Consider the following 24,489-nt stretch of genomic DNA (forward strand, 5'->3'; position numbering starts at 1 on the left):
TTCATGTGTTTGAATCAAAGTCCCTTAGCGCAAGACCTCTTGTAAACGCTATAGCGTGCTATAGCGGGCTATTTAAAACCATGGTGCTAATACAACTATGACTGGAAAATAAAGTATAGCTGCTGAAAAAAAGAACATTTTCAGTGTACTTTATAGCGTAGAAAAGAACAATCGTAGGTATGCTAACTAGCTAGCAGTGTTTGCATTACGTGGGCCTAGAAGGAACAAAGAGGATTTGTATTGGGCTTAGTTGTTGTGGGCTGCATCTGCCCGGTTATGCTTCATTCTCCATGGACACAACAGAAAAAAAAACGAACGCTATCTCCTCCCTCCACATCGAGAGATCACTGTATGAGAGCATCTCCAGCGTATCCGGTATAACCCCATCCCACAAATATCGTTTAAGTGCCGCCTTTGAAGAAATTTGCGGTACCGCGAGGCCTCCGACGCAAAACAGATCCAGTAAACTCATCCCGCAAACATTTGCTGGACGAGTTTACCGGATCTATTTTGCGCCGGAGACCTCGCGGTACCGCAAATTTTCCGAAGCTTTGCAAATTCTTGATTTTCAACAATATAAACTGAATAAAATCATAATATAAATTAAACATATAAATAATGGTCCGAAAGGCAATTCACAATACAATAATCGTCTTCATTACAATAAACGTTCAAATTTGAATAATTAATACAACAATAAATTGTTCAAATCACACACAAATACATGTGAAATTTATTAAATTAAATATCGGAGTCTATCTCTGATACGTCTCCGTCGTATCTATAATTTTTGATTGTTCCATGTCAATATTCTACAACTTTTACATACTTTTGGCTACTTTTTATACTATTTTGGGACTAACATATTGATCTAGTGCCCAGTGCCAGTTCCTGTTTGTTGCATGTTTTTTGTTTCGCAGAAAATCCATATAAAAACGGAGTCCAAACAGGATAAAAACTGACGGAGATTTTTTTTTGGAATATATGTGATTTTTGGGAAGAAAAATCAACGCGAGACGATGCCCAAGGGGGCCACGAGGCAGGGGGGCGCGCCCTGGGCCCTCATGGCCACCCTGTAAGGCGGTTGGTGCCCTTCTTTCGCCGCAAGAAAGCTAATATCCGGATAGAGATCGTGTCCAAAATTCAGCCCAATCGGAGTTACGGATCTCCGGAAATATAAGAAACGGTGAAAGGCTAGAATCTGGAAGGTAGACGAACGTAGAAACAGAGAGAGATAGAGAGACAGATCCAATCTCGGAGGGGCTCTCACCCCTCCCATGCCATGGAAGCCAAGGACCAGAGGGGAAACCCTTCTCCCATCTAGGGAGAAGGTCAAGGAAGAAGAAGAATAAGCGGGGCCCTCTCCCCCTCTCTCCTAGTGGTGCCGGAACGCCGCCGGGGCCATCATCGTTACCGCAATCTACACCAACACCTCCGTCATCTTCACCAACATCTTCATCACCTTCCCCCATCTATCTACAGCGGTACACTCTCCCGCAACCCGTTGTACCCTCTACTTGAACATGGTGCTTTATGCTTCATATTACTATCCAATGATGTGTTGCCATCCTATGATGTCTGAGTAGATTTTCTTTGTCCTATCGGTAATTGGTGAATTGCTATGATTGGTTTAATTTGCTTGTGGGTATGTTGCTGTCCTTTGGTGCCCATCATATGAGCGCGCGCGTGGATCACACCATAGGGTTAGTTGTATGTTGATAGGACTATGTATTGGAGGGCAAGAGTGACAGAAGCTTCAACCTAGCATAGAAATTGATGCATACGGGATTAAAGGGGGACCAATATATCTTAATGCTATGGTTGGGTTTTACCTTAATGAACGTTAGTAGTTGCGGATGCTTGCTAATAGTTCCAATCATAAGTGCATAGAATTCCAAGTCAGGGATGACATGCTAGCAGTGGCCTCTCCCACATAAAACTTGCTATCGGTCTAGTAAAGTAGTCAATTGCTTAGGGACAATTTCACAACTCCTACCACCACTTTTCCACACTCTCTATACTAACTTTATTGCTTCTTTACCTAAACAGCCCCTGGTTTTTATTTACGTGCTATTTATATTCTTGCAAACCTATCCAACAACACCTACAAAGTACTTCTAGTTTCATACTTGTTTTAGGTAAAGCGAACGTTAAGCGTGCGTAGAGTTGTATCGGTGGTCGATAGAACTTGAGGGAATATTTGTTCTACCTTTAGCTCCTCATTGGGTTTGACACTTTTACTTATCGAAAGAGGCTACAATTGATCCCCTATACTTGTGGGTTATCAATCTCCCACAGAGTTGCTACTGATGCTCAACAAGATCATCATAGAGCTGGTAGTGTGAAGCACTGCTCTCAATCTTCCGGTAGGTGTCAAGAAATGCATTGATCTCATCTGCGTCCCTCGCAGGCTTCACACAGCTACCAACATTATCATAATAAAACTCTAATATCAAATCCCTCTCAACCTCGATGATCATGATGTGTAAAATACACTTGCAGTCATGATGGGATTTCTTATCCCAGAAGCGAGAAAGGCCTCGAACAATGGCAAACACCGAGCTTGTAACACACCAAATGCCCTCTCAATATTCTTTTGGCGTGCTTTTTGTGCTTCGGCAAAAATCTTGTGCTTCTTGGTTCTGGGGTCACTAATGTTCTTCACAAATGTTGACCACGGAGGATAAATACAGTCAGCAAGATAGTACGCCATGGTATAGTTATGGCCATTGATGGTATAGGCATGGCCATTGATGGTATAGTTGCAAGCCAGAGCTTTTTCACTAGCTAGCTGAGGAAAAAGATGAGATTTCTGCAAGACATTGATATCAATGAGAGACCCCGACATATCAAAGAAGCAATGTCAAATCCATAAATCGCATGAAGCCACGGCTTCAAGTAGAATGGTAGGTTTATGTTAGTGGCCGGTGCATTGCCTGGCCAAGCCATCAGGCAGTTCTTCCACCTCCAATGCATGCAATCAATACTCCCGAGCATGCTTGGCCATTCCCTTTCTTCATTCATCACCATCAACCTCTTTGTGTCCTCCTCATTTGGACCTCGAAGATACTCCTGGCCAAAAATCAGGATCACACTAGTACAGCGAGGTGCTATACAAACGGTTTTTAACCCCTTTCCGCGACGACATTTGGAACCGTCGCCTAGTGAGTGTGGGCGATAGTGGGGTCCTTCCCACACGTCCCAGAAACCGTCGGGGATATGCCCTCCTGGCACACATGCTCGGCAAAATGAGGTCGTGCGCGACCGGCGAGCGACCAAATACGGTTATACGTACAGTAGTGCTAAAAAATACAATTATACAGGCAAAATCATTTCTGGTCGTAAGTACATCCCACACAGTCAGTCCTCGCTAAACGTTTCCGTTTGTATATACATCCCACACAGTCGCTCCAAGGAAAATGTTTCTATTCGTAGGTACATCACACCCAATTTTTCCCGTTAAATCGTTTGTGTTAACATTTCCATTGCACACGGTATTAACAATTTTATTGTTTGCGTTATTGAATGCATCACACACGGTGCGTAAAAGAAAATGTGTGGCAAAGGCTGTCCATCACACACAATTTTTATGTGGTAAACGTTTGCGCCAGGTGGCCTAACGCAAATAGTTTTCAAAAGGATGTTGTGTGTGATTGTTCATTAATATAACACGGTTTATTCCTAAAAATTGTGTGCGTTGCCTGAGGTCATCGCCTACGGTTTTTTCTCAATAACCGTTTGCAATACAAAAACCCAGTTAGCAGGCTAATTATCCTATTATTAATAATCAATTTATTAATCTAATTGACATTTCATATTAAGCACACAATATATTTAATTTTCATAATTGAAATACATCAGAGTACAACATCATATACCTTCAGCACTCAGCTACCCCATTACACAACTGCACCAGCACCAAGTTTCATATGCAACATCTATAACCTTTTGAAATTAGTATCATAGACGGTAGATAGACAGATGTATCTCATCTGGGAAACTGCTGAAGCAGAAGGCGAATATTGAGCCTTCATTGATGTTGAAGGTCTTTGCAACTTTAGGCCAGTGCCTGTGGATGATTGACCGTCCATCCTTCGTCCTCTTCAGGAACACTTCAATATTGAACCATGGGTGTTGTATGAATACCTTCCTCACCTCCTAACCATACAGGTGGTTTGAGAGGTAATCATCAGTGAACTGCTTTGGAAAGGCCTGAAAACAAGGATATGCATAAATATCTTCTCTATATTGGAAATGGGGCAAAGAAATAAAAAAGGCAAGGTATAATAGTCAGTACCATCCTGTAGTGAACTGATGTCTTCTTCATTGTGCAGACAAAGATCTTGTTGTTTTTTGTCGCTAATTTCTTTATCCTAACAATCTTTCTGAGTTTCTTGACTTGACTGATATTCATGGACAACTCATTTCCCCATATGCAAAAATGGTCGAACAGTGGGTCAAAACCTCTGACAGCAGGACCTACATGTGCAAGACCAAATTGTTAAAAACCTAAATATTAGAATGGTTCCTACGATTGCACAATAATGTGCTATTAGACAAAGGACCATGCATGTGCAAACCTTGATTGTAAACCTCAGTGTTTCCCATTGTTTCCCTGCAACACATATAAGGTAGTTAGTCATCAGGTTAAGTGAGGGTTCGCATGCTATCCGTAAAATACGTTGATGAAAAATAAGCACACTACAGATTCATCAGATTAATTCAAGCCACGTGGAAAACCCATTAATCCAAACCAAGCATGATTAAGAACTAGGAAATATAGCACTTGTATATGTTTCTCATGTATTAAGTGCAGCCAAATTCGATTTATTCCTCACATGCACAACAATACAAAATTCTACCCACAACAATTGGACATCGCATTGCAGAATTAAACCAAGTAGTTAACTAAACACCACAACAAATGAACCAAACATTAACTGAGCACCACATTGCATAATATAACATACTCCTAATAGAAGATCAGACAGTTAACCAAACCAAGCATGCTTAACAACTTGGAAATACAGCAATTGTATTTGTTTCTCATGTATTTAGTACAACCAAATTCAATTTATTCCTCACATGGTACACAATAACAGAATGCACCCACAACAATTGAACATCACATTGCAGAATTGAACCAAACAGTTAACTAAACACCACAACAAATGAACCAAACATTAACTGAGCACCACATTGCACAATATAACATACTCCTAATAGAAGATCAGACAATTAACCAAACCAAGCATGCTTAACAACTTCGAAATATAGCAATTATATTTGTTTCTCATGTATTTAGTACTGCCAAATTCGATTTATCTCTCACATGGTATACAATAACAGAATGCACCCACAACAATTGAACATCACATTGCAGAATCGAACCAAACAGTTAACTAAACACCACAACAAATGAACCAAACGTTAACTGAGCACCACATTGCACAATGTATAACATACTAGAAGATCAGACAGTTAACCAAACCAAGCATGCTTGACAAGTTGGAAATATAACAATTGTATTTGTTTCTCATGCATTTTGTAAAGTCAAATTCAATTTATTTCTCACATGGAAGACAATACAAAATTGCACCCTGAAGAATTGAACATCACATTTGCAGAATTGAACCAAACAGTTAAGTGAACACAACAACTAATTAACCAAAAAGTTAAAAGGGTGGGCTCGAGAAAACGCCACGAACTGTCGTTTAAAGCGTCCAACCGCATCACGTCGTCGGCGCGCGAGGCGTTGACGGTGGCCTCGATGGCGAGGTGCTCCTCCAAGATCTGGGGGTCGGCACGAATGGCAGCCATCATGACCTCATCCGCGCATGCGGCCGCGATTTGCTTCTCCGCTGCCAAATGCTCCTTGAGATCCTGGCTATACTGCGTGCACCATGGCTTAGGGTGGCACTTATTTGGTGGAGGGGTCGGTGATTTGGGTGGAAGGTGTCGCGCCGGCGGTCGGGGAATGTGGGATGTGGAAGGAGGAGGAGGATAGGGGTCGGGTGTGGATTACCTGCCTGGATAGACGAGGCCGAGCAGCGTGAAGGAGGGTCGCCGGCGAGGAGGCGGCGCTGCAAGCAAGGAGTGAAGGTTTCAACTTGGAAAGGAAGGCAAAAACAGGGGAAATGTGGTGGTAAGGGGGAGGGGGCGGGGAGGTATATATTTCTGCGGAAGCCGAAAATTTGGAATCGCTTCAGCGAAAAAACTGGCGCGCAAAGTGTCATCAGACACGGTCCCTTATTCAGAACTGTGTACGATATGTGAACATCACAAACGATTCAGATAGCTTAACCCGTGTGCGATGAGTTTGAACGTCAAAAATTTTGGTTCGAATTTTCCTAGTTACAGTGGTCAGCCACGTCATTGCATAATTTGGGTACACAAAGGAGACTACAGCACACCCACACTTCTTAATCGAGCAAGTTCAGCAATTAAACAGAGCAAGTTGACCTAAACATTACTCTAACAAATTAAAGACCGGCGCTCTTAATTAAACAAAACAAAGAGTACTACTACGGCTGGTGCTCGTCGATCTCCGCCGCCGCCTCCATGTCTCGTGCCCGACGGTCTCTTGGGGAAGGGGCTCCATGGCATCCATCACACCATACTCGGCAAGAATCTCGCCATCCGCATCCGTCATCTCTTTGGAATAGGCCGCCACGAGCTGGGCGTGGGCGGCCGCGATTTGGGCTTTGGCGGGCTTCGTCGTGGCAAGGTATGCCGCACAGGAACCGACGGCTGCTCGAACGCTCTCGACGATTGCGAACTCTTCGGCTGTGGGTTGCCGAACGTTGTCGGAGAAGCTTCGTTCGATTTGTGCGTTGACCGCCACGAGCTGGGCGTGGGCGGCCTCAACATGGTCAAGGGCAGCCTCCATCCGAGCTAAGGCCGCCGCTGCGGAACGGACAGCTGCTGTGCCGCTCTCGCCAGTTGCTATCAGAGGGAAATATGCTCTAGAGGCAAAAATAAAGTTGTTATTTTATATATCCTTATATCATGATAAATGTTTATTATTCATGCTAGAATTGTATTAACCGGAAACTTGATACATGTGTGAATACATAGACAAAACACCGTGTCCCTAGTAAGCCTCTACTAGACTAGCTCGTTAATCAAAGATGGTTAAGTTTCCTAACCATAGACATGTGTTGTCATTTGATGAACGGAATCACATCATTAGGAGAATGATGTGATGGACAAGACCCATCCGTTAGCATAGCACATTGATCGTTCAGTTTTATTGCTATTGCTTTCTTCATGTCAAATACATATTCCTTCGACTATGAGATTATGCAACTCCCGGATACCGGAGGAATGCCTTGTGTGCTATCAAACGTCACAACGTAACTGGGTGATTATAAAGATGCTCTACAGGTATCTCTGAAGGTGTTTGTTGGGTTGGCATAGATCGAGATTAGGATTTGTCACTCTGAGTATCGGAGAGGTATCTCTGGGCCATCTCGGTAATGCACATCATAAGAAGCCTTGCAAGCAATGTGACTAATGAGTTAGTTGCGGGATGTGTATTACAGAACGAGTAAAGAGACTTTCCGGTAACGAGATTGAACTAGGTATGGAGATACCGACGATCGAATCTCGGGCAAGTAACATACCGATGACAAAGGGAATAACGTATGTTGTCATAATGGTTCGACCGATAAAGATCTTCGTAGAATATGTGGGAGCCAATTTGATATCCAGGTTCCGCTATTGGTTATTGACCGGAGAGGTGTCTCGGTCATGTCTACACAGTTCTCGAACCCGTAGGGTCCACACGCTTAACGTTCGATGACGATTTTGTATTATATGAGTTATGTGATTTGGTGACCGAATGTTGTTCGGAGTCCTGGATGAGATCACAGACATGACAAGGAGTATCGAAATGGTCGAGAGGTAAAGATTGATATATAAGACGATGGTATTCGGACACCGGAAGTGTTTCGGGATGCATCGGGTACTTATCGGGTCACCGGAAGGGGTTCCGGACACCCCCGGCAAAAGATATGGGCCTTATGGGCCAAGAGGGGAAACACACCAGCCACAAAGGGGCTGGTGCGCGCCCCCCCATATGGGCTGGCCAAATTGGAGAAGGAAAGGGGAAGGAGGAAAGGAAAAAGGGAATAGGATTCCCCCTTCCCCCTCTTCCCTTCCTACTCCGAATAGGAATAGGAAAGGGGGGAAGCGGAATTGGGAGGACCCCAAGTAGAATTCCTCCTTATTGGGGCACCCACTTGGCTGCCTCCCCTCCCCTCCAACCTATATATATGTGGGCAGGGCCGTCTCCAGGAATTCGGGGCCCCGGTGCGAAATGCAAAATGGGCCCCAAAAAATAGCAAAAAATATATAACTAATACTGATAGACATGTTTTCACTTAATTATATAGCTTTGGATGTGTTATTTCGTACAATATTTGAAAATATACCATACAGTAATACCAAAGAGTAAATGTAGTACTAAAAAATAAAGTTATTTTTGCAAATTTTACCGAAACAATAAACTGGACAGATGTTTTACCGAAAAGCGTCATCCATCTAGTATTTCTTCAAATTGAAATTTTAAATCCATTGAATCCACTAGCAAAAGAAAAATCCATTGTGTCATTCTTGAAATGAAATATGCTATTAGTGTAGCATGCGAGCACATAAGGAAGAATCTCTACTCCTAATGTCTGAGTTGGTTGAATAGTCCCCCCACTTTCGACTGGTTTATTTTCGACAGGTTTTTTTTCAACCGGTTTTTTTATCATACTACCCCCACCCCACGCCCACCCACCGAACCCCACCGAGCCGATCACGATCGCCCCCCACCTCGCCCTGACGCCCAGATCAGATCGCACGACGTCTGGATCGCCGCGCACTCCATAGCGCCGCCGCCGCGGAACGACTCCACAGCGCCGCCGAACGACTCGACAGGGCCGCCGCCGCTGGCAGCTTCTAGATCGCGGGGCGCCGCCCGCCGAACGACTCGACTGGGCCGCCGCCGCTGGCAGAATCTAGATCGCGGGGCGCCGCTGTACGTGCGATCGGCGACGCTGTACGGTTTCAACCCCAGGTATAAACACATGTTTTCTTTCTTTGTTATGTCTACGTGTACAGATCGTGTTCAAAATAGATGCAGCCATGCCAGACTTCCGTGACCTAAAACGCCTCATATTAGTGTACAAAGGATGCCAGACTTCCGTGACCTAAAATGCCAGACTTCTGTTATGTCTACTTTTAACAGTCACTGAAACAGTACAGCATAGTTGCATCAATCAACATATCACAAATTCTTTGGACGACGATATTTGAGGTTCAGAGCAGTCCTTGAGAGTAGTTTTGACTGGATTCCAAATTGATTTGGAATTAACAACCTGGATCACATGCCTGCGACAGCGCGTTAGTAATGAAACAATTCTCGGATTAGTAATGAAACAATTCTCGGAAACAATCAGCAAAGTAGAATTGTGTCCCTCCAAACTTGTCAGACTAGCACAACCGCATATGAATCAATTAACACAGCAATGGGAAGATAAAGAATTATTGTGAATAGCAAAGAATAGGTAAGTTCGCATGAAAATATGTTACCTTTCTAGATTCTCGGATTAGTAATGAAACAATTCTCGGAAACAATCAGCAAAGTAGAATTGTGTCCCTCCAAACTTGTCAGACTAGCACAACCGCATATGAATCAATTAACACAGCAATGGGAAGATAAAGAATTATTGTGAATAGCAAAGAATAGGTAAGTTCGCATGAAAATATGTTACCTTTCTAGATTCTAAACCTGTACAATAGCAAGCTGCGCTTGTGATCTTCGACGGCCTTCATCAGCCTGCAGGAAGATGAACATGACATCTTAGCATCTTGGATTCTTAACATGTATCCAGCAGAGTCAGTTCACAAAAAATGCAAAGTAGCAATGTCTGACAGGTTTGGAGGGACATAATGAAACCTGACGCCCACCAAATATGTTACCTTTCTAGATTCTAAACCTGTACAATAGCAAGCTGCGCTTGTGATCTTCGACGGCCTTCATCTTCCTGCAGGAAGATGAACATGACATCTTAGCATCTTGGATTCTTAACATGTATCCAGCAGAGTCAGTTCAGAAAAAATGCAAAGTAGCAAAGTCTGTTCGACATGTCTTTCTATTTTCATATATATAGCAAGACTCATAAATCTGTAACATCCTGCCCTTATGGACTGAATCTGTTGGACATGTCTTTTTTTAGTAGTTACATATGGGGACTCCACACAGCAAGCCAGCGGAACAGACAACTTCATCACATGTACCTGCAGGTATATGTTCACCTATAAATTGTGCTACACAAGTCAAACATATATATGTTCAACTATTTATGTGTTGCAGGCCCGATGGAGGGGACAAGTGTTGACGACTCTAACGAAGTGATTATACCCGTAGCCGATGATGTTGACAAAATTTACCCACGTAGTCCAGGTATAAGGTTTATTTTTATCCTTTTTAGTTGAAAAATCATACCTAACAGACTTGGGCACACCCGATTCTAATGTATCAACATCTTTACTTCTAGGAGTCCATATTACTCCCTTTGAACGGATGATACTTGAGACCGATGGTGATAGCACATATGATACTCCAGGTATATATCAACCTCCTTGTATATGTTGAGCTACATATTTTGGTATGCATGTCAAACACCATCACAGGAGATGTTGCAGGCCCGATGGAGGGGCCAAGTGGTGACGACTCTATACAAGGAGTTATACCTGGAGCCGACGATGTTCACAAGAATTACCCAAGTAGTCCAGGTACTAAGGCTGTGCATATATATTGAGATTGCTTTTATGCTTTTGATTATGTGATAAATCAAACCTAACAGACTTGGGCAGAACCGATTCTAATAGATCAAGCGTGTTACTTGTAGGAGTCCATATTACTCACTCGGACATGACGATACTTGAACAGGCCGATTGTGAAATGACATATGTTCATCAACCTTCCCATCTGATTTCGGGTACGTATTATGTTGTATAAAGGTTAAGACAAAGTGCCTACAACTTTGCCTTGTTTCTGCGATGATATTATATATACTGAGATTGCTTTTATGCTTTTTATGTGATAAATCAAACCTAACAGACTTGGGCAGAACCGATTCTAATAGATCAAGCGTGTGACTTGTAGGAGTCCATATTACTCACTCGGACAGGACGGTACTTGAACAGGGCGATTGTGAAAGGACATATGTTCATCAACCTTCCCATCTGATTTCGGGTAAGTATTATGTTGTAGAAAGGTTAAGACCAAGTGCCTACAACTTTGCCTTGTTTTCGGTTCAACATATTGTTATGTTAACATGATGCAGACAACCCTCCAATCTCATTACTATATAATGTAGATTCGTTGCCAGCTCTCAGTTATCTGACAAAATAACTAGCTAGCATGCAACGTGACAGTTGGCAAGAGAGGCCGCATAATGTTCCACGCCATCCTCATAGTGATATCACTAATGCAGATCAACCATCCTCTGTGGACCTTGACGAAAAAAGAGAGTTGATAAAAGCTCGGAGGCGAGCTGCTTATAGAAAAAAAAGAGGAGGCTACCGTCAAGCAACAAGAGGAAAATCTGTCTGCCCTTACGATATCAGGTAAGAATGCTTTATGGGAAGGCACTGCGATGATATTATATATACTCCCTCCATTCCAGAATATAATTTTAATATCATTTCACATGCAGATATGCTGAATGTGGGTGGGTTACCTCTCGGTGATATCACTAATGTGTGTCAACCAACCACGGTGGACCTTGACGATAAAAAAGAGCAACTAAAGTCTCAGAGAAGAGCTGCTTATCGAAAGAAAAAAGAGGAGGCAGCCAGCAAGCAAAAAGATGAAAATCTGACTGCCCTTTCGATATCAGGTAAGGATGTTTATGTTTCAGCAATATGATGACCGTATTTATACTTTCTTAGTGAATAATGTAGGCGACATATGTTTCCTCACCCCAACCCCACGAATAATTGACCAAGAATAGATAATAAAAATAATTGACCAATAGTTGACCACTGTGTTAACATACAATTCCTGATCATTTAGCTATACATCATTATTTAACCTGACTGTGCATATATATAAAGTAAGCGTTTGTGTATGTCATGAAATATTCTTGGACAATGAAGACCCTAAACCCTACGTGCAGATATGCAAAATATTCCCCTGCTACCTCTCGGTGATATCACTAATGGGTGTCAACCATTTTCGGTGGACCTTGACGAGAAAAAAGAGCAAATAAAGGCTCGGAGGAGAGCTGCTTGTCGAAAGAAAAAAGAGGAGGCAGCCAGCAAGCAACTAGATGAAAAACAGCTTGAGGAAGAACACAAGGGTGACTTAACAGACGAGCAAACTGAGCAGAGAAACGCGCGGAGGATGTTACATGCTGATATGCTGAATGTGGGTGGGTTACCTCTCGGTGATATCACTAATGTGTGTCAACCAACCACGGTGGACCTTGACGATAAAAAAGAGCAACTAAAGTCTCGGAGAAGAGCTGCTTCTCGAAAGAAAAAAGAGGAGGCAGCCAGCAAGCAAAAAGATGAAAATCTGACTGCCCTTTCGATATCAGGTAAGGATGTTTATGTTTCAGTAATATGATGACCGTATGTATACTTTCTTAGTGAATAATGTAGGCGACATATGTTTCCTCACGCCAACCCCACGAATAATTGATCAAGAATAGAGAATAAAAATAATTGACCAATAGTTGACCACTGTGTTAACATACAATTCCTGATCATTTAGCTATACATCATTGTCTAACCTGACCGTGCATATATATAAAGTAAGCGTTTGTGTATGTCATGAAATATTCTTGGACAATGAAGACCCTAAACCCTAGTGCAGATATGCAAAATATTCCCCTGCTACCTCTCGGTGATATCACTAATGGGTGTCAACCATTCTCGGTGGACCTTGACGAGAAAAAAGAGCAAATAAAGGCTCGGAGGAGAGCTGCTTATCGAAAGAAAAAAGAGGAGGCAGCCAGCAAGCAACTAGATGAAAAACAGCTTGAGGAAGAACACAAGGGTGACTTAACAGACGAGCAAACTGAGCAGAGAAACGCGCGGAGGCGAGCAAGTTATCGGAGAAAAGTGGGGGACGGAACGATCGATCTTGAAGAAAAAAATCAGAAGTTGCAAGAATGGTGCGTGCAACACCCTAAAACCATGACTGAGGATGAAAGGGGGGAGTCAAGTGCAAAGAGAAAGGCAAAGTATGCTGCAAAGAAATACATGCCATGTGCTGAATCGATCGCAATGCCACGTCCAGATCTAAGTAGCACATTGTCCAACCCTCACACACATTGTCCGACTCTCACACTTTCAGCCCTCACGCAACAATTCGACAGTGAACAAATAGATCATGCTCCTACGGTCAATGCGGCCCCCACATACATTCGCAACACCGAAACCGATGGTACATATCCTATCAACCATCATCTTTCATCATGTAATAATTCATGAGATATAAATAATGATGTATAGTGTTGTAGGTGCATACCTAAGCAGAACCTTCGGTGATGGTGCTGTAGATGGCGACCTGATCGAAGGTACAATAGCGGATAATGGAGTGGACGGGCAGAGTCATGAGTCCAGAGCAGCGCCTGGGAGGAGAGAGCGAGCTTGCAAGGGTGGTGTGGTGGCAAAGAAGCGTCAACAGAAAATTGTGAAGCAAAAAAAATGTACGCAGGTAGCGCATGGTGAAAGGAATGTTCTACACGATCGACGTAATGAAAAGTTTGCAGGTAGGGTGATGACCCCAACCGTCAGGTCCATCTCCATTCCGAAAATGAGCTCAACTGGACAACCTACCGTAGTGGAAGCACATGGTGCCTCGACCTCATCTAGCACGCGGGAGTACACGATCAGAAGTGAAGGTAAAACTCCCATCCTTACTCTCCTTGCGTCCCTTGAGACTGAACCCTCATTTATTGGTTCCGCACCTGAGCAGACGACATGGACGCTTACCTTAGTCGTCTCATGAATGATAATGTCAACCCTGATAGCCTCTTTGACGACGAGTATTACCTGTTTGCTGGTGAAGGTATGTACACCCACTTGAGCAACATGCACCCGTTTGAAATATCACACTAATTATAAAAATTGTTTGCAGGCTCAGATCCTGATGACGTGGAGCACGACGAATTGGAAGACTCAAGACACAATACCTATGTCGACCATGATCCATTGGACTATGTCTACTCAAACCTCCCAGACCACACACACATCCTGAAGCACGCCGCAAATTGCGATCACTGCAAGGCCAAGAAGTTTGTGTCTGAGGCCCCGGGATTCTGCTGTCGCAGTGGGCAGATCCAGCTGAAGCAACCGGAGCCCGTCTCGGAGCTAATGAGGCTTTGTTCTAGCATGGATTTGGACTCAAGGCATTTTCGGGATAACATACGATTCTTCAACGGCCACTTCTCCTTCACAACCCTCGGCGTCAGCCTTGATGAAAGCTACACAAACATGAAGTCTGGGGTGTACACGTTCCGGGCGCACGGCACCATCTACCACAACGTTCATTCCTTCGGGCCAACATCACGTCCAGATCATCTACAGTTGTACTTCTACGACGACGATCCAGGCCTAACCCATCGCAAGGCTGCCACCGAGCAATTAGACCAAGATGTCGTCAAAAAGTTAGTGGACATACTCAGGGAAAACCCGTACTCCCAGCAGTTTAGGAGTTTGGGTGCGCACAGGGACAACCTCAACGATTACAGGATAGACCTCAACACTGACCAGAGACTAGACCAACGGAAGTATAATAGACCTCTGTCATCGGAGGTCGCTGCAATTTGGGTGGAGGGCACTGACCTAGCAAAGAGGTTCGATCATAGGATTACACTTTGCGGGAATGACAACCAGAGGCACAGTATACATGTGACGGCTGGCTCGTATGACCCTCTCTCTTACCCACTCTTCTACCCAAGGGGGGAGCTCGGTTGGCACCCGAAACTTCCTAAACGTGATGTCCCTTGGCCGGTTGTGCAACAACCAAGAGGTAGAGGTGATGATGATGATGATGAGGATGCAGGTAAGCCTTATGCATATTCTGTCGTTTAGATGAATTGTATACTTCTCATATGAATCTAATGTCTGCGTTACTCATCCATGTGCAGAGGGGAATAGCAGGTTATGCGTCTCGGTGAGAGACTACTACTGTTACATGCTCCAGACACGACCTGGGATATTCAATCCCATACTCTGTGGAGCACGATTGCTCCAGCAATGGGGGGTGGACATGTACATCAAGATTGAGAGTTGTAGGTTGAAATGGTACAGGAAGAACCAAACAAAGATCCGTGCCGACCTGTATAAAGGAGTTGTTGATGCAATTACATCCGGGGAGACCCGGGCAAGCGCTGTTGGAGTAAGGATAGTGCTACCTGGAACGTACCCAGGTGGCGACCGCGACATGAAGCGGAGGCATATGGATGCCATTGCAATTGTCCATACTTACGGGAAGCCTGACATCTTCTTGACCATGACCTGCAACCCTAACTGGGAAGAGATAACGAATGAGTTGTTTCCTAGTCAGACAGCGCAAGACCGACCTGATCTTGTGGCTCGTGTGTTCCATGGCAAGCTAGAGGCTATGAAAGAGATGTTGTTCAAGAAGAATATCCTGGGTGTTGTTGTTGCACATGTATACGTAGTCGAGTTCCAAAAGAGGGGCCTCCCCCACGCACACTTTTTGTTGATCATGGATTCTGCCTATAAGCTTGTCGTTCCAGAGCAGTACGACCGACTCATTTGTGCCGAGCTCCCAGACAAGCAAAAGTATCCTGAACTCCACGCCTTGGTGGTGAAACATATGATGCATGGACCATGCGGTGCTCTCAACCCCAAAAATGTTTGCATGCAACAGAACGAGTGCAAGTGCAGATACCCGCGGTCGTTCAATGAAAACACGGCACAGGGCAAGGACTCATACCCTGTTTATCGTCGTCGAGATAATGGTCGGCAAGCTAAGGTCCGGGGTAAAATGTTGGACAACAGATGGGTTGTGCCGTATAACCCTTACCTACTGCAGATGTTCAATTTCCACATAAACGTTGAGGTTTGCTCCAGCATAAAGGCCGTCAAATACCTTTACAAGTACATATACAAGGGCCATGATAGGGCTTCTTTCAACATCGACCAGCCTGACGCTGATGGTAACATTGATGAGATCAAAAGATACGTAGACGCGAGGTGGGTTACTCCTCCAGAGGCGATGTGGAGGATATTTGGCTTCCCCTTGTGTGCCAATGACCCGTCTGTCCTACAGTTGCCTCTTCATCTCCCGAATATGCACAGGGTGGCATTCAATGAGCAAGCTGACTTGACCGACGTAGTCGCCTCTGAGAAAGCTTCCAAATCCATGTTGACAGAGTATTTCAATGCTAACCAAAACCACCCGTGGGCTAGGAATATATTGTACAAGGATTTTCCTGGAAGGTTTACATGGCAGAAGGGTAAGAAGTATTGGAAAGAGCGGGTGGAGCGTTATCAGATAGGTCGAATTGTGTCTGCCAATCCTGCCGAGGGGGAGCGATACTATCTGCGTGTGCTGCTAAACCATGTTGCTGGCAAGACATCCTATGAGGACCTGCTCACCGTGGACGGTAGGCTATACAGGAGCTTTAGAGAGGCTGCCGAAAGGTTGGGACTCATCGAGGCAGATAACACGCTCGACGACTGTCTTACTGAGGCAGAGCAGTGGGCGATGCCATGTTCGCTCAGGAGGCTCTTCGCAACAATTTTGGTGCACTGTGAGCCAGGCGACGTGCGTGGTTTATGGGATAGGCACTTCGAGCCTATGTCTGATGACTATCGGCCATCACACACCTGCCCGATTGAGGTGGAACAGATGGTGTTGCTTGACATTAGGGGTATGTTGCAGTCCATGGGCAAAGACATAGCTGATTTCTCTCTTCCATGCATTGACGATGCATTCGACCCAACCGAGGGAGAGGCCAGAGAAGTGATCGAGGAATCCAACATTGATTTTGACATCAACGACACTAAATTGGCTTCGTCGCTAAACTTGGAGCAGAGGGTTGCATACGACGAGATACTAGCTTCTGTTGAACGCGCTGATGGGGGTGTGTTCTTTGTTGATGGACCGGGAGGTACAGGGAAGACCTTCCTGTACAGGGCGCTGCTCTCCAAGGTTCGAAGCGAGGGAAACATCGCTATCGCTACCGCGACGTCAGGCGTCGCCGCTTCTATCATGCCTGGAGGCAGGACTGCCCACTCGAGGTTCAAGATCCCATTGAGCTGCGACGATGGCGCCTCATGCACCTTCACGAAACAGAGTGGTACCGCCAAGCTACTGAGGATGGCCTCATTGATACTATGGGACGAGGCCACCATGACTAAGCGACAGGCGGTCGAGGCACTTGACAACAGCATGCGCGACATCATGGGAAGACGGGACCGACCCTTTGGAGGAAAAACTGTTGTGTTTGGCGGGGACTTCATGCAGGTGCTTCCGGTCGTCAGGAGGGGGTCCCGGGGTCAGATAATCGATGCAACCCTTCGAAGTTCACACCTCTGGAAGGGTATGCGCCAGCTAAGGCTCGTCACCAACATGAGGGCTCATAATGACACCTGGTTTGCGGATTACTTGCTAAGGGTAGGCAATGGCACTGAGGAAGTTGACGATCAAGGAAACATACGACTCCCTGAAGATATTTGTGTGCCGTCTACAGGCGAGGGTGATGACCTGGAGAAGCTGATTGACCATGTGTTTCCCAGACTAGATGACAACATGTCCGATCCGAATTACATGACTTCACGCGCAATCCTCTCCACCACGAACGACAACGTCGACAAGATAAACATATGCATGGTAGAGCATTTTCGGGGAGAAGAAGTAATCTACCATAGCTTTGACAGTGCAGAAGATGACCCGTATGGCTACTACGCTCCCGAGTTCCTAAATGGATTGACTCCCAACGGTCTGCCTCCGCATGCACTCAACCTGAAGCTCAACTGCCCCGTCATACTTCTGAGGAACATTGATCCGGCTAATGGTCTGTGTAACGGGACGAGGCTTGTGGTGCGAGGTTTCGAGAGGAACGCCATCGACGCAGAAATCGTGATCGGACAACACGCAGGTAGGAGGGTATTCCTTCCTCGAATACCCCTATGCCCGTCTGACAACGACATGTTTCCATTCAAGTTCAAGAGGAAGCAATTTCCTGTAAGGCTTAGCTTTGCTATGACGATTAACAAGGCTCAAGGCCAGACGATTCCGATTGTTGGCGTGTACCTACCTAATCCTGTGTTCTCTCATGGTCAACTCTATGTCGCACTGTCTCGAGCCACCACAAAGAGAAACATAAAGATCCTCATTGGGAAGGAGAAGGAGAATGCCAAGAAGCAAAGCGGTAAACCTAAGAAGCGAAAAAGACCTGCCTTGTCCTTACAAACCTCGATGAAGAACATCGTCTATAAGGAAGTCCTTACAGGCTGAAGTCCGCTCTTAAGAAGCTGGCGGGTTTTGAATAAGATAAAGGATTTACTCTTTTGCTACAGACAATTTGGTGCTCTTCCGTGTTCTTGTACAAATATTTATCTTTCGATGTTAGCAACTGATTATGTTTATTCAACAAGTCAAATATTAATAATATTGCCTCGGATTTGTGACTTTGCAAGTTGCCAATTAATAATATTAATAATATTGCCTCGTAATCTTGTTCTTGTGCTCGATGGGACAAGGAAAGCAACCACTTGTTCCTATGCAGACTTCTTTGGTGTACATGATGAGTTTTGGATAGAGGGTTCCGACATTATCAGATCCTTATTCTTCTGCTACAGGGCACCACCAAATGGGTGCAAGCATTACTCAATATTCTTCTGCTACAGATATGGGTCAGATTTCCTTGTTATTGCCTGGAAATATTCTCGGTATAAGATCGTTTTGACCTGTGCCAAATGGGTTATAAATTAATTAACAAGGAGTTGGCCTTGCAGATACAAACTACTAATTTTTTGGCGTACTCTTCATATGAAGTGTCCATATATAATGGCATGTACCAAGTAGGAATCCTCTCTCGGATATATTTCTCTTCCTTATGTACCCCCTCTGTAAAGAAATATAAGAGCATTTAGATAACTACTTTAGTGGTCTAAACGCTCTTATATTTCTTTACGGAGGGAGTACTTATTTCTGACAGACATACATGCTCTATTTTTGAAGGAGAAGATTGTACTTGCAGGATCTAAAACCTATTGATTTTTGTCGAGGGACAGTCACGTGAGTGACTGCACTAAAGATACAGAGAAAAACTGACATTTCTTCTTAAATATCGTATTGAAGTTCTATACTCAATACTATAGGGTGTACTGAAGGTCAACGTTGCACTTAGGCCGGTTGGGTTCTGAATATGCAAGAAAAGGAGGAAAAATTAGCAAGGATTACAGATCTTGGTTCAAGAAAAATGCTGACAATATGTTTTGGCGCATAATTAGCTCTGACAGGAAAAATATTGTATCAGAATTGCAGGATTCTTCAATCACCTCATTAGCATATGCCAAAGCCTTGAGGTTACCACTACGAATGAAGCAAAATTGTGAAGATGACTGGGAGAATGATTAGCTTAACTTGGCTAGCTTGTACGTGCTGGTTTCTCTCAGCCAAATGCACCAGCTGACAAATAAATTGCATTGCAAAATAAGTCGGACAAGTACTCAGGCATATAAGGTATGCACCAACAGGCTTCAGGTGAAAGGCCGGAGAGGATCTGGTCTGTGTTGGCCGCACCGAAGTGTGGGAAAAGCTGCATGTAAGGTGGTGGAGAAGGATGTCAACGATGTGGACATTGTCCCTCCGGTGACGCTGGAAGCCATCCAAGGGTGGAGGAGGTGCGCCTGTGTGACTCAGGTCAGCAGTGGGTGCTTGCTTCCTCATGGTTTGTTTATTCGTTTTTTATGCAGTACATATGCAACTTTGTGCTTGTTCAATACTATTGTCTAAAAATACATAAATTTTTGGTGTCCAGTAATGTGTTGCAATTCTGTTATCTTTCATATTTTAGCATTATTCGAAACTTAATGCTAACTTCAGAACCGAAAGATCATAATTTGAGTGTATCTAAGTTGCAGGCTGTTGAACTAATGTTCCTTTTTATTGAGAGCTTTTGACATTGGTCATGGGCTTACACAGTTCAACATTTTAACTGCATTGGAAAAAGTGAGCATGTTTTCCTTCGTCAAAATAAGGAAAAGCCAATCTGGAAGCCGTGTTGGGTACTAGGCAAAGGCAATGCAAATTCAGTGACATGAACATTCTCACGATTGTTTCTTCTTCTTGGTTACAAGGATTCCTGTTTTTACAACTCAAATAAAAATGTACTTTTCTTTGTATGGGTAAGGACCTGTGTTACTTAATATTTGGCCTTAGTCATTTTTACAAAAAACAATACTTTAATAAGTTTTTGGACAAATCCAACTAATATCCTTGGACTGACTTCAAATGTTGTGCTTGGGTAGATTGATAATATGAGCACCCAGGAGGAAGTAAATAGGTTTGGCACTCGAGATTTTTGCTCTGTAGCTCACTTCAAAGCGGATGGAATGGTTGCAAGGCTAAGGGAAGTCGTTTTTTGTCCATCCACAATTGATTAAGCATATTAAAAAATACTTAGATAATAGGTGTGAGTACTCTATTCATACGATGATTCATTTATTAAAGTTTGGTTAATTTTTTATATTTTTAGTGTTATTAGAATATCTTTTCTATGCATGGGAATTCTTGTTTTTGATGGTGATCAAGGCAGGAAAAGGAATCATGATGGAGATTTAGTGGACGTTAAGAAGAGGCAACACATTGTGTGTAGTGGAGATAATTTGAGAGGTATGAAGAATGAGAACATGGGAGGACAAATACAATGCCTTGTTTTGTTCAGGGTTGTGCATCTGAGGATGCACATTTACTTGGAGCCCGAGACAATTTGAGATGTAAGAAGACTGAGAATTTGGGAGGACAAATACAATGCCTTGCAAGGTTGTGCATTTGAGAAGGAGGCACTTGGAATGGGGAGAAAAATTGAAGGGATGTGGTGGCTGCAAGAGCGAAGCGAGAAGGTGTCGACATTGTTTGGGCCCGAATCTTACATTGCATGAGGCTCTGCACTTGTGGTGGTAGAACTGGCTCACGCTTCCTCCACCCCCACCCCCCTTGTTGGTGGTGTCGAATCGGCACGAACACAGGGGGAGGGGGTCAGGGCGGAGAGCGGGGCGGTTGCTGGGCGACTCCTTGGCGGTTTGTGGGAAAGTACGGTTTGAAGGAGAGAGGTTGCGATGGCGAAGGTGAGGAGGACTTGAGAAATGTTCTGGTACTCTGGTAAACCGAGTGGGAAGGGAAGGGTCCGGTATGAACAGGAAACGGTGCCGGTGCATCTTAGGGTTGTTTTTTAGGTCTGTATTTGGTGGAGTCCGGACTGTCCAGACGTTTGAATTTCGGGGAGCCCACTAGGTGCCCGTACATGCCCGAGCGTATGAGGAAAAATGAGCTTCAACTTACAAACGACCTTAATCATTTTTATTTATTTATATGCATTGCAGCCCGTAGCAACGCACGGGCGTTCTCCTTTTGCCGGATTGCATGTATTCTTTTGTTGTTTTGTAATCAATCATCTACTCCATCTAAACTAGGCTTTGTTTTCCTACATGAGTATTGCACACTGCCTGGGTCACTCCGTTGTTGTAAAATTCACTGGAGTGTTCTACATTAGAGAAATATTTATGATGCGGCCCCAAAGCAGGCTCAGTCAATGTTATTTATTTTTGTCCTGTATAGTCTCTTATTTGCCCCTTATTTGAATTTTATAATCCTGGCTTTTCAATACATATCTAAACAGACATGATGTGTTTCTAACTACTTAGTTGCAGGTTTGGCACAAGTAAACGGATGGATGCGTGTTGACATCTTCATGATCTCACAAATATTTCCAGTAGTATTATTTTCCTTTCATTGTGCCATATTCTGTCAGTTGCTTTTCCTATTGCGTGTATCTTGCAGATAAATAAGAGTTTTAATGAATTGTTGGAACCTGGACAGTACCACAATTTATAACCACCTATTATTCTGCCACGAAATGTCCATGTTTATAACCACAATTTATAACCATCTTTATAACCACAATTTATAACCACGTATAATTATCATGCTTTCCTTTTGTTCCCTGAATCGATATTTTTAGAAAGCAAAATGGAAATACAAGGCACACATCGTTAAGAAAGAGATGGTCATATTCTAATATTAACTCCTGCTCATTGTGGACGGAAGGCTATGTGGTAGAGCAAGCAGCCGACCAAAACACCTGTATTAGGAGGGGATTTGTTACCTCGATGTGTTGATAAGGCAATGGATTGGTCATGTCCCACAGGATCACGCAGTGGACGTAGTCATTGACACATTGGGGAATCGGCTCGGGGTGGCCACTTCGTGGAAATCGACGGCGCGACAGCACATAGAAATATTCAGAAAGAAGAAAAATGTTATTATCGACAAAATGAAATGTCGGAATGAAATATATTCAGAGCTCGAATGAAATCAGCAAAGTAAATAAACCCCTTTTCTTTAGATAATCAAAAAGGTCAGAGTAATGGACCACACATGACAATAACCAGCATAGTTAACTTCTACTATTTCATCTATCCCCAACGTATATATAACAAAACAGTATAGAGAGGTCGGATAGGACTGATATATTAACTTCCACATCAAAGATCTGTGTCAACACACACATCCGATTGACCTTGTCCAAGGCCAAAAGAACAGTAAGAAAATTGGGGAATGACAATATAACTGATTTGAACATGCAGGACATTGTTACGTTCCTCACACGCAGAGGAACAGACTAACAGCTGGTCTGATAAAAAATATATTTGATTGTCATGTATATATATATATATATTTAGCAGTTGGTCTGATAAAAAAAAAGTTCAAGAGTTCAGAAGAATATATATCCACTTGAGTGGTTCCTTGGCAGACGAACTGCCCATGAAGAATATATATCCACTTGAGAGTTATGTTAACTATTTTATTCGGTAATAATATAGTAGGTTATCTTTTTTGTCTTGTAATAATATAGTAGGTTCTACTCACCAAATCACAAAATTGATCCCATTAATTAATATTTGATTGTGACCAAATCGGTCGATTTGTTTACCGATTTCGTATTCAGAGCTTCCTAGAAAAGCTTATATATAGATCAACCGTTCCAGCGACCTTACCAGACCTCTCCATCCTCCTCTCACATGGCGTCATCCAACAGTTCAATTCACATGCTTCGTTGGCAGGAAGAAGAAAGTGAAGATTTCGGTGAACTGGAAGATCATGACGGCGCTACGCCGATTCGTCCCTTTGGTAAGGGTAACACACCAAAGCCAAAAAGGCTTAGGATGCATAATCACGTCGAGCCTATTAACCTGCCTATTAGTAGTACATATCCCGTTACGAAAGACGATAGGAAAGAAGGTTCGGGGGACGGTTGGGGTACTAGCAACGATCAAATTCTGCAGGCAACCAAGGAGAGCAACAAGCTGATGCAAACTCTCATACAAAAGATCAATCAGTTGGAACATATGGTTGTGAAGCACATGCAAACATGCGAGAAGAAGACGGAAATGCCTTGAAAGGAGCAATCATGAGGAGTTATACAATATTCTTTACAGCTTTTATGTTTTATGTTTCAACGCTCCTTAAGAGCATTTTGCATTGTAATCGATTTGGAGTCAAACTATGAAAGTATGAATAAAGAACAGCTATTGTTTCATGCTTGCTTTCTTACTCTCTGTTTTTGATCTTCCCTTTGAGATTTGTCGCCGAACACGCTATTTTTTTCTTTTTCTTATATGAATACGCGGTACAAATGCTGGTATCCGTACTTCCATCGAAATATTCTTTTTATTACAAATATCATTTACTGCGTTTGTGCTATATTAACTAACTTACGTCACAAAACGCACACGCTTCTCAATTAAGCATGCTGGTTTTGAAAGTGCGGCTGTTACTACACTGTGCATATAGAATCAAATTAAAAAAGAGACGCTAATTAAAAAAAGATCGAAGTTAGCTTTTCACGCGCATACTCAATTGTGCATGCAACCGCGACCAACGAATCAAGCCATCAAAGACCGACTGAACAAATTATTACTATTGCTAATAACTTTGATTTAATTTTTTGTTATTATTTTAAAATGCCCGTAAAATAGTCGTTGCAAAGTAACACAACGACGTCTCATCACATGTTATAAAATCAAATATGTTGGGATTTTTGAAATTGATTACATGTTGGTAATTAATGGTAATATATTAATTGCGTGACTACACTTACCTTAACGCACTATCACCTTAATTATTTTGATATATCCAATTATTGCGTTCCTAACTAAAAATCTGAATATATGGGATTCACAGGCGAAAAGGAAACAATGATACTGGTGAGATAATTGACA

The 24,489-nt window shown here is 43.4% G+C and overlaps 1 protein-coding gene and 1 long non-coding RNA gene across 2 annotated transcripts; one reads left to right on the top strand and one right to left on the bottom strand.

Moving 5' to 3' along the window:
- Positions 1-9,052: 9,052 nt before the first annotated feature.
- On the bottom strand, positions 9,053-10,035 carry LOC120969542 (uncharacterized). The gene is made up of 3 exons (XR_005763833.2): positions 9,970-10,035; positions 9,762-9,826; positions 9,053-9,365 (listed from the first exon to the last, which is right to left on the bottom strand). It is a non-coding gene; the product is annotated as an uncharacterized lncRNA (long non-coding RNA).
- Positions 10,036-10,700: 665 nt separating this feature from the next.
- On the top strand, positions 10,701-18,499 carry LOC109751715 (uncharacterized). The gene is made up of 7 exons (XM_073503466.1): positions 10,701-10,785; positions 11,712-11,894; positions 12,174-12,596; positions 13,524-13,580; positions 13,982-14,074; positions 14,144-15,070; positions 15,156-18,499. Exons 1-7 carry the CDS (start codon positions 10,701-10,703, stop codon positions 18,497-18,499), a joined length of 5,112 nt encoding a protein of 1,703 aa, XP_073359567.1.
- The last annotated feature ends 5,990 nt before the right edge of the window (positions 18,500-24,489 follow it).

The sequence above is a fragment of the Aegilops tauschii genome, chromosome 7, assembly GCF_002575655.3.
Source record: "Aegilops tauschii subsp. strangulata cultivar AL8/78 chromosome 7, Aet v6.0, whole genome shotgun sequence".
Classification (NCBI taxonomy): Eukaryota; Viridiplantae; Streptophyta; class Magnoliopsida; order Poales; family Poaceae; genus Aegilops; species Aegilops tauschii.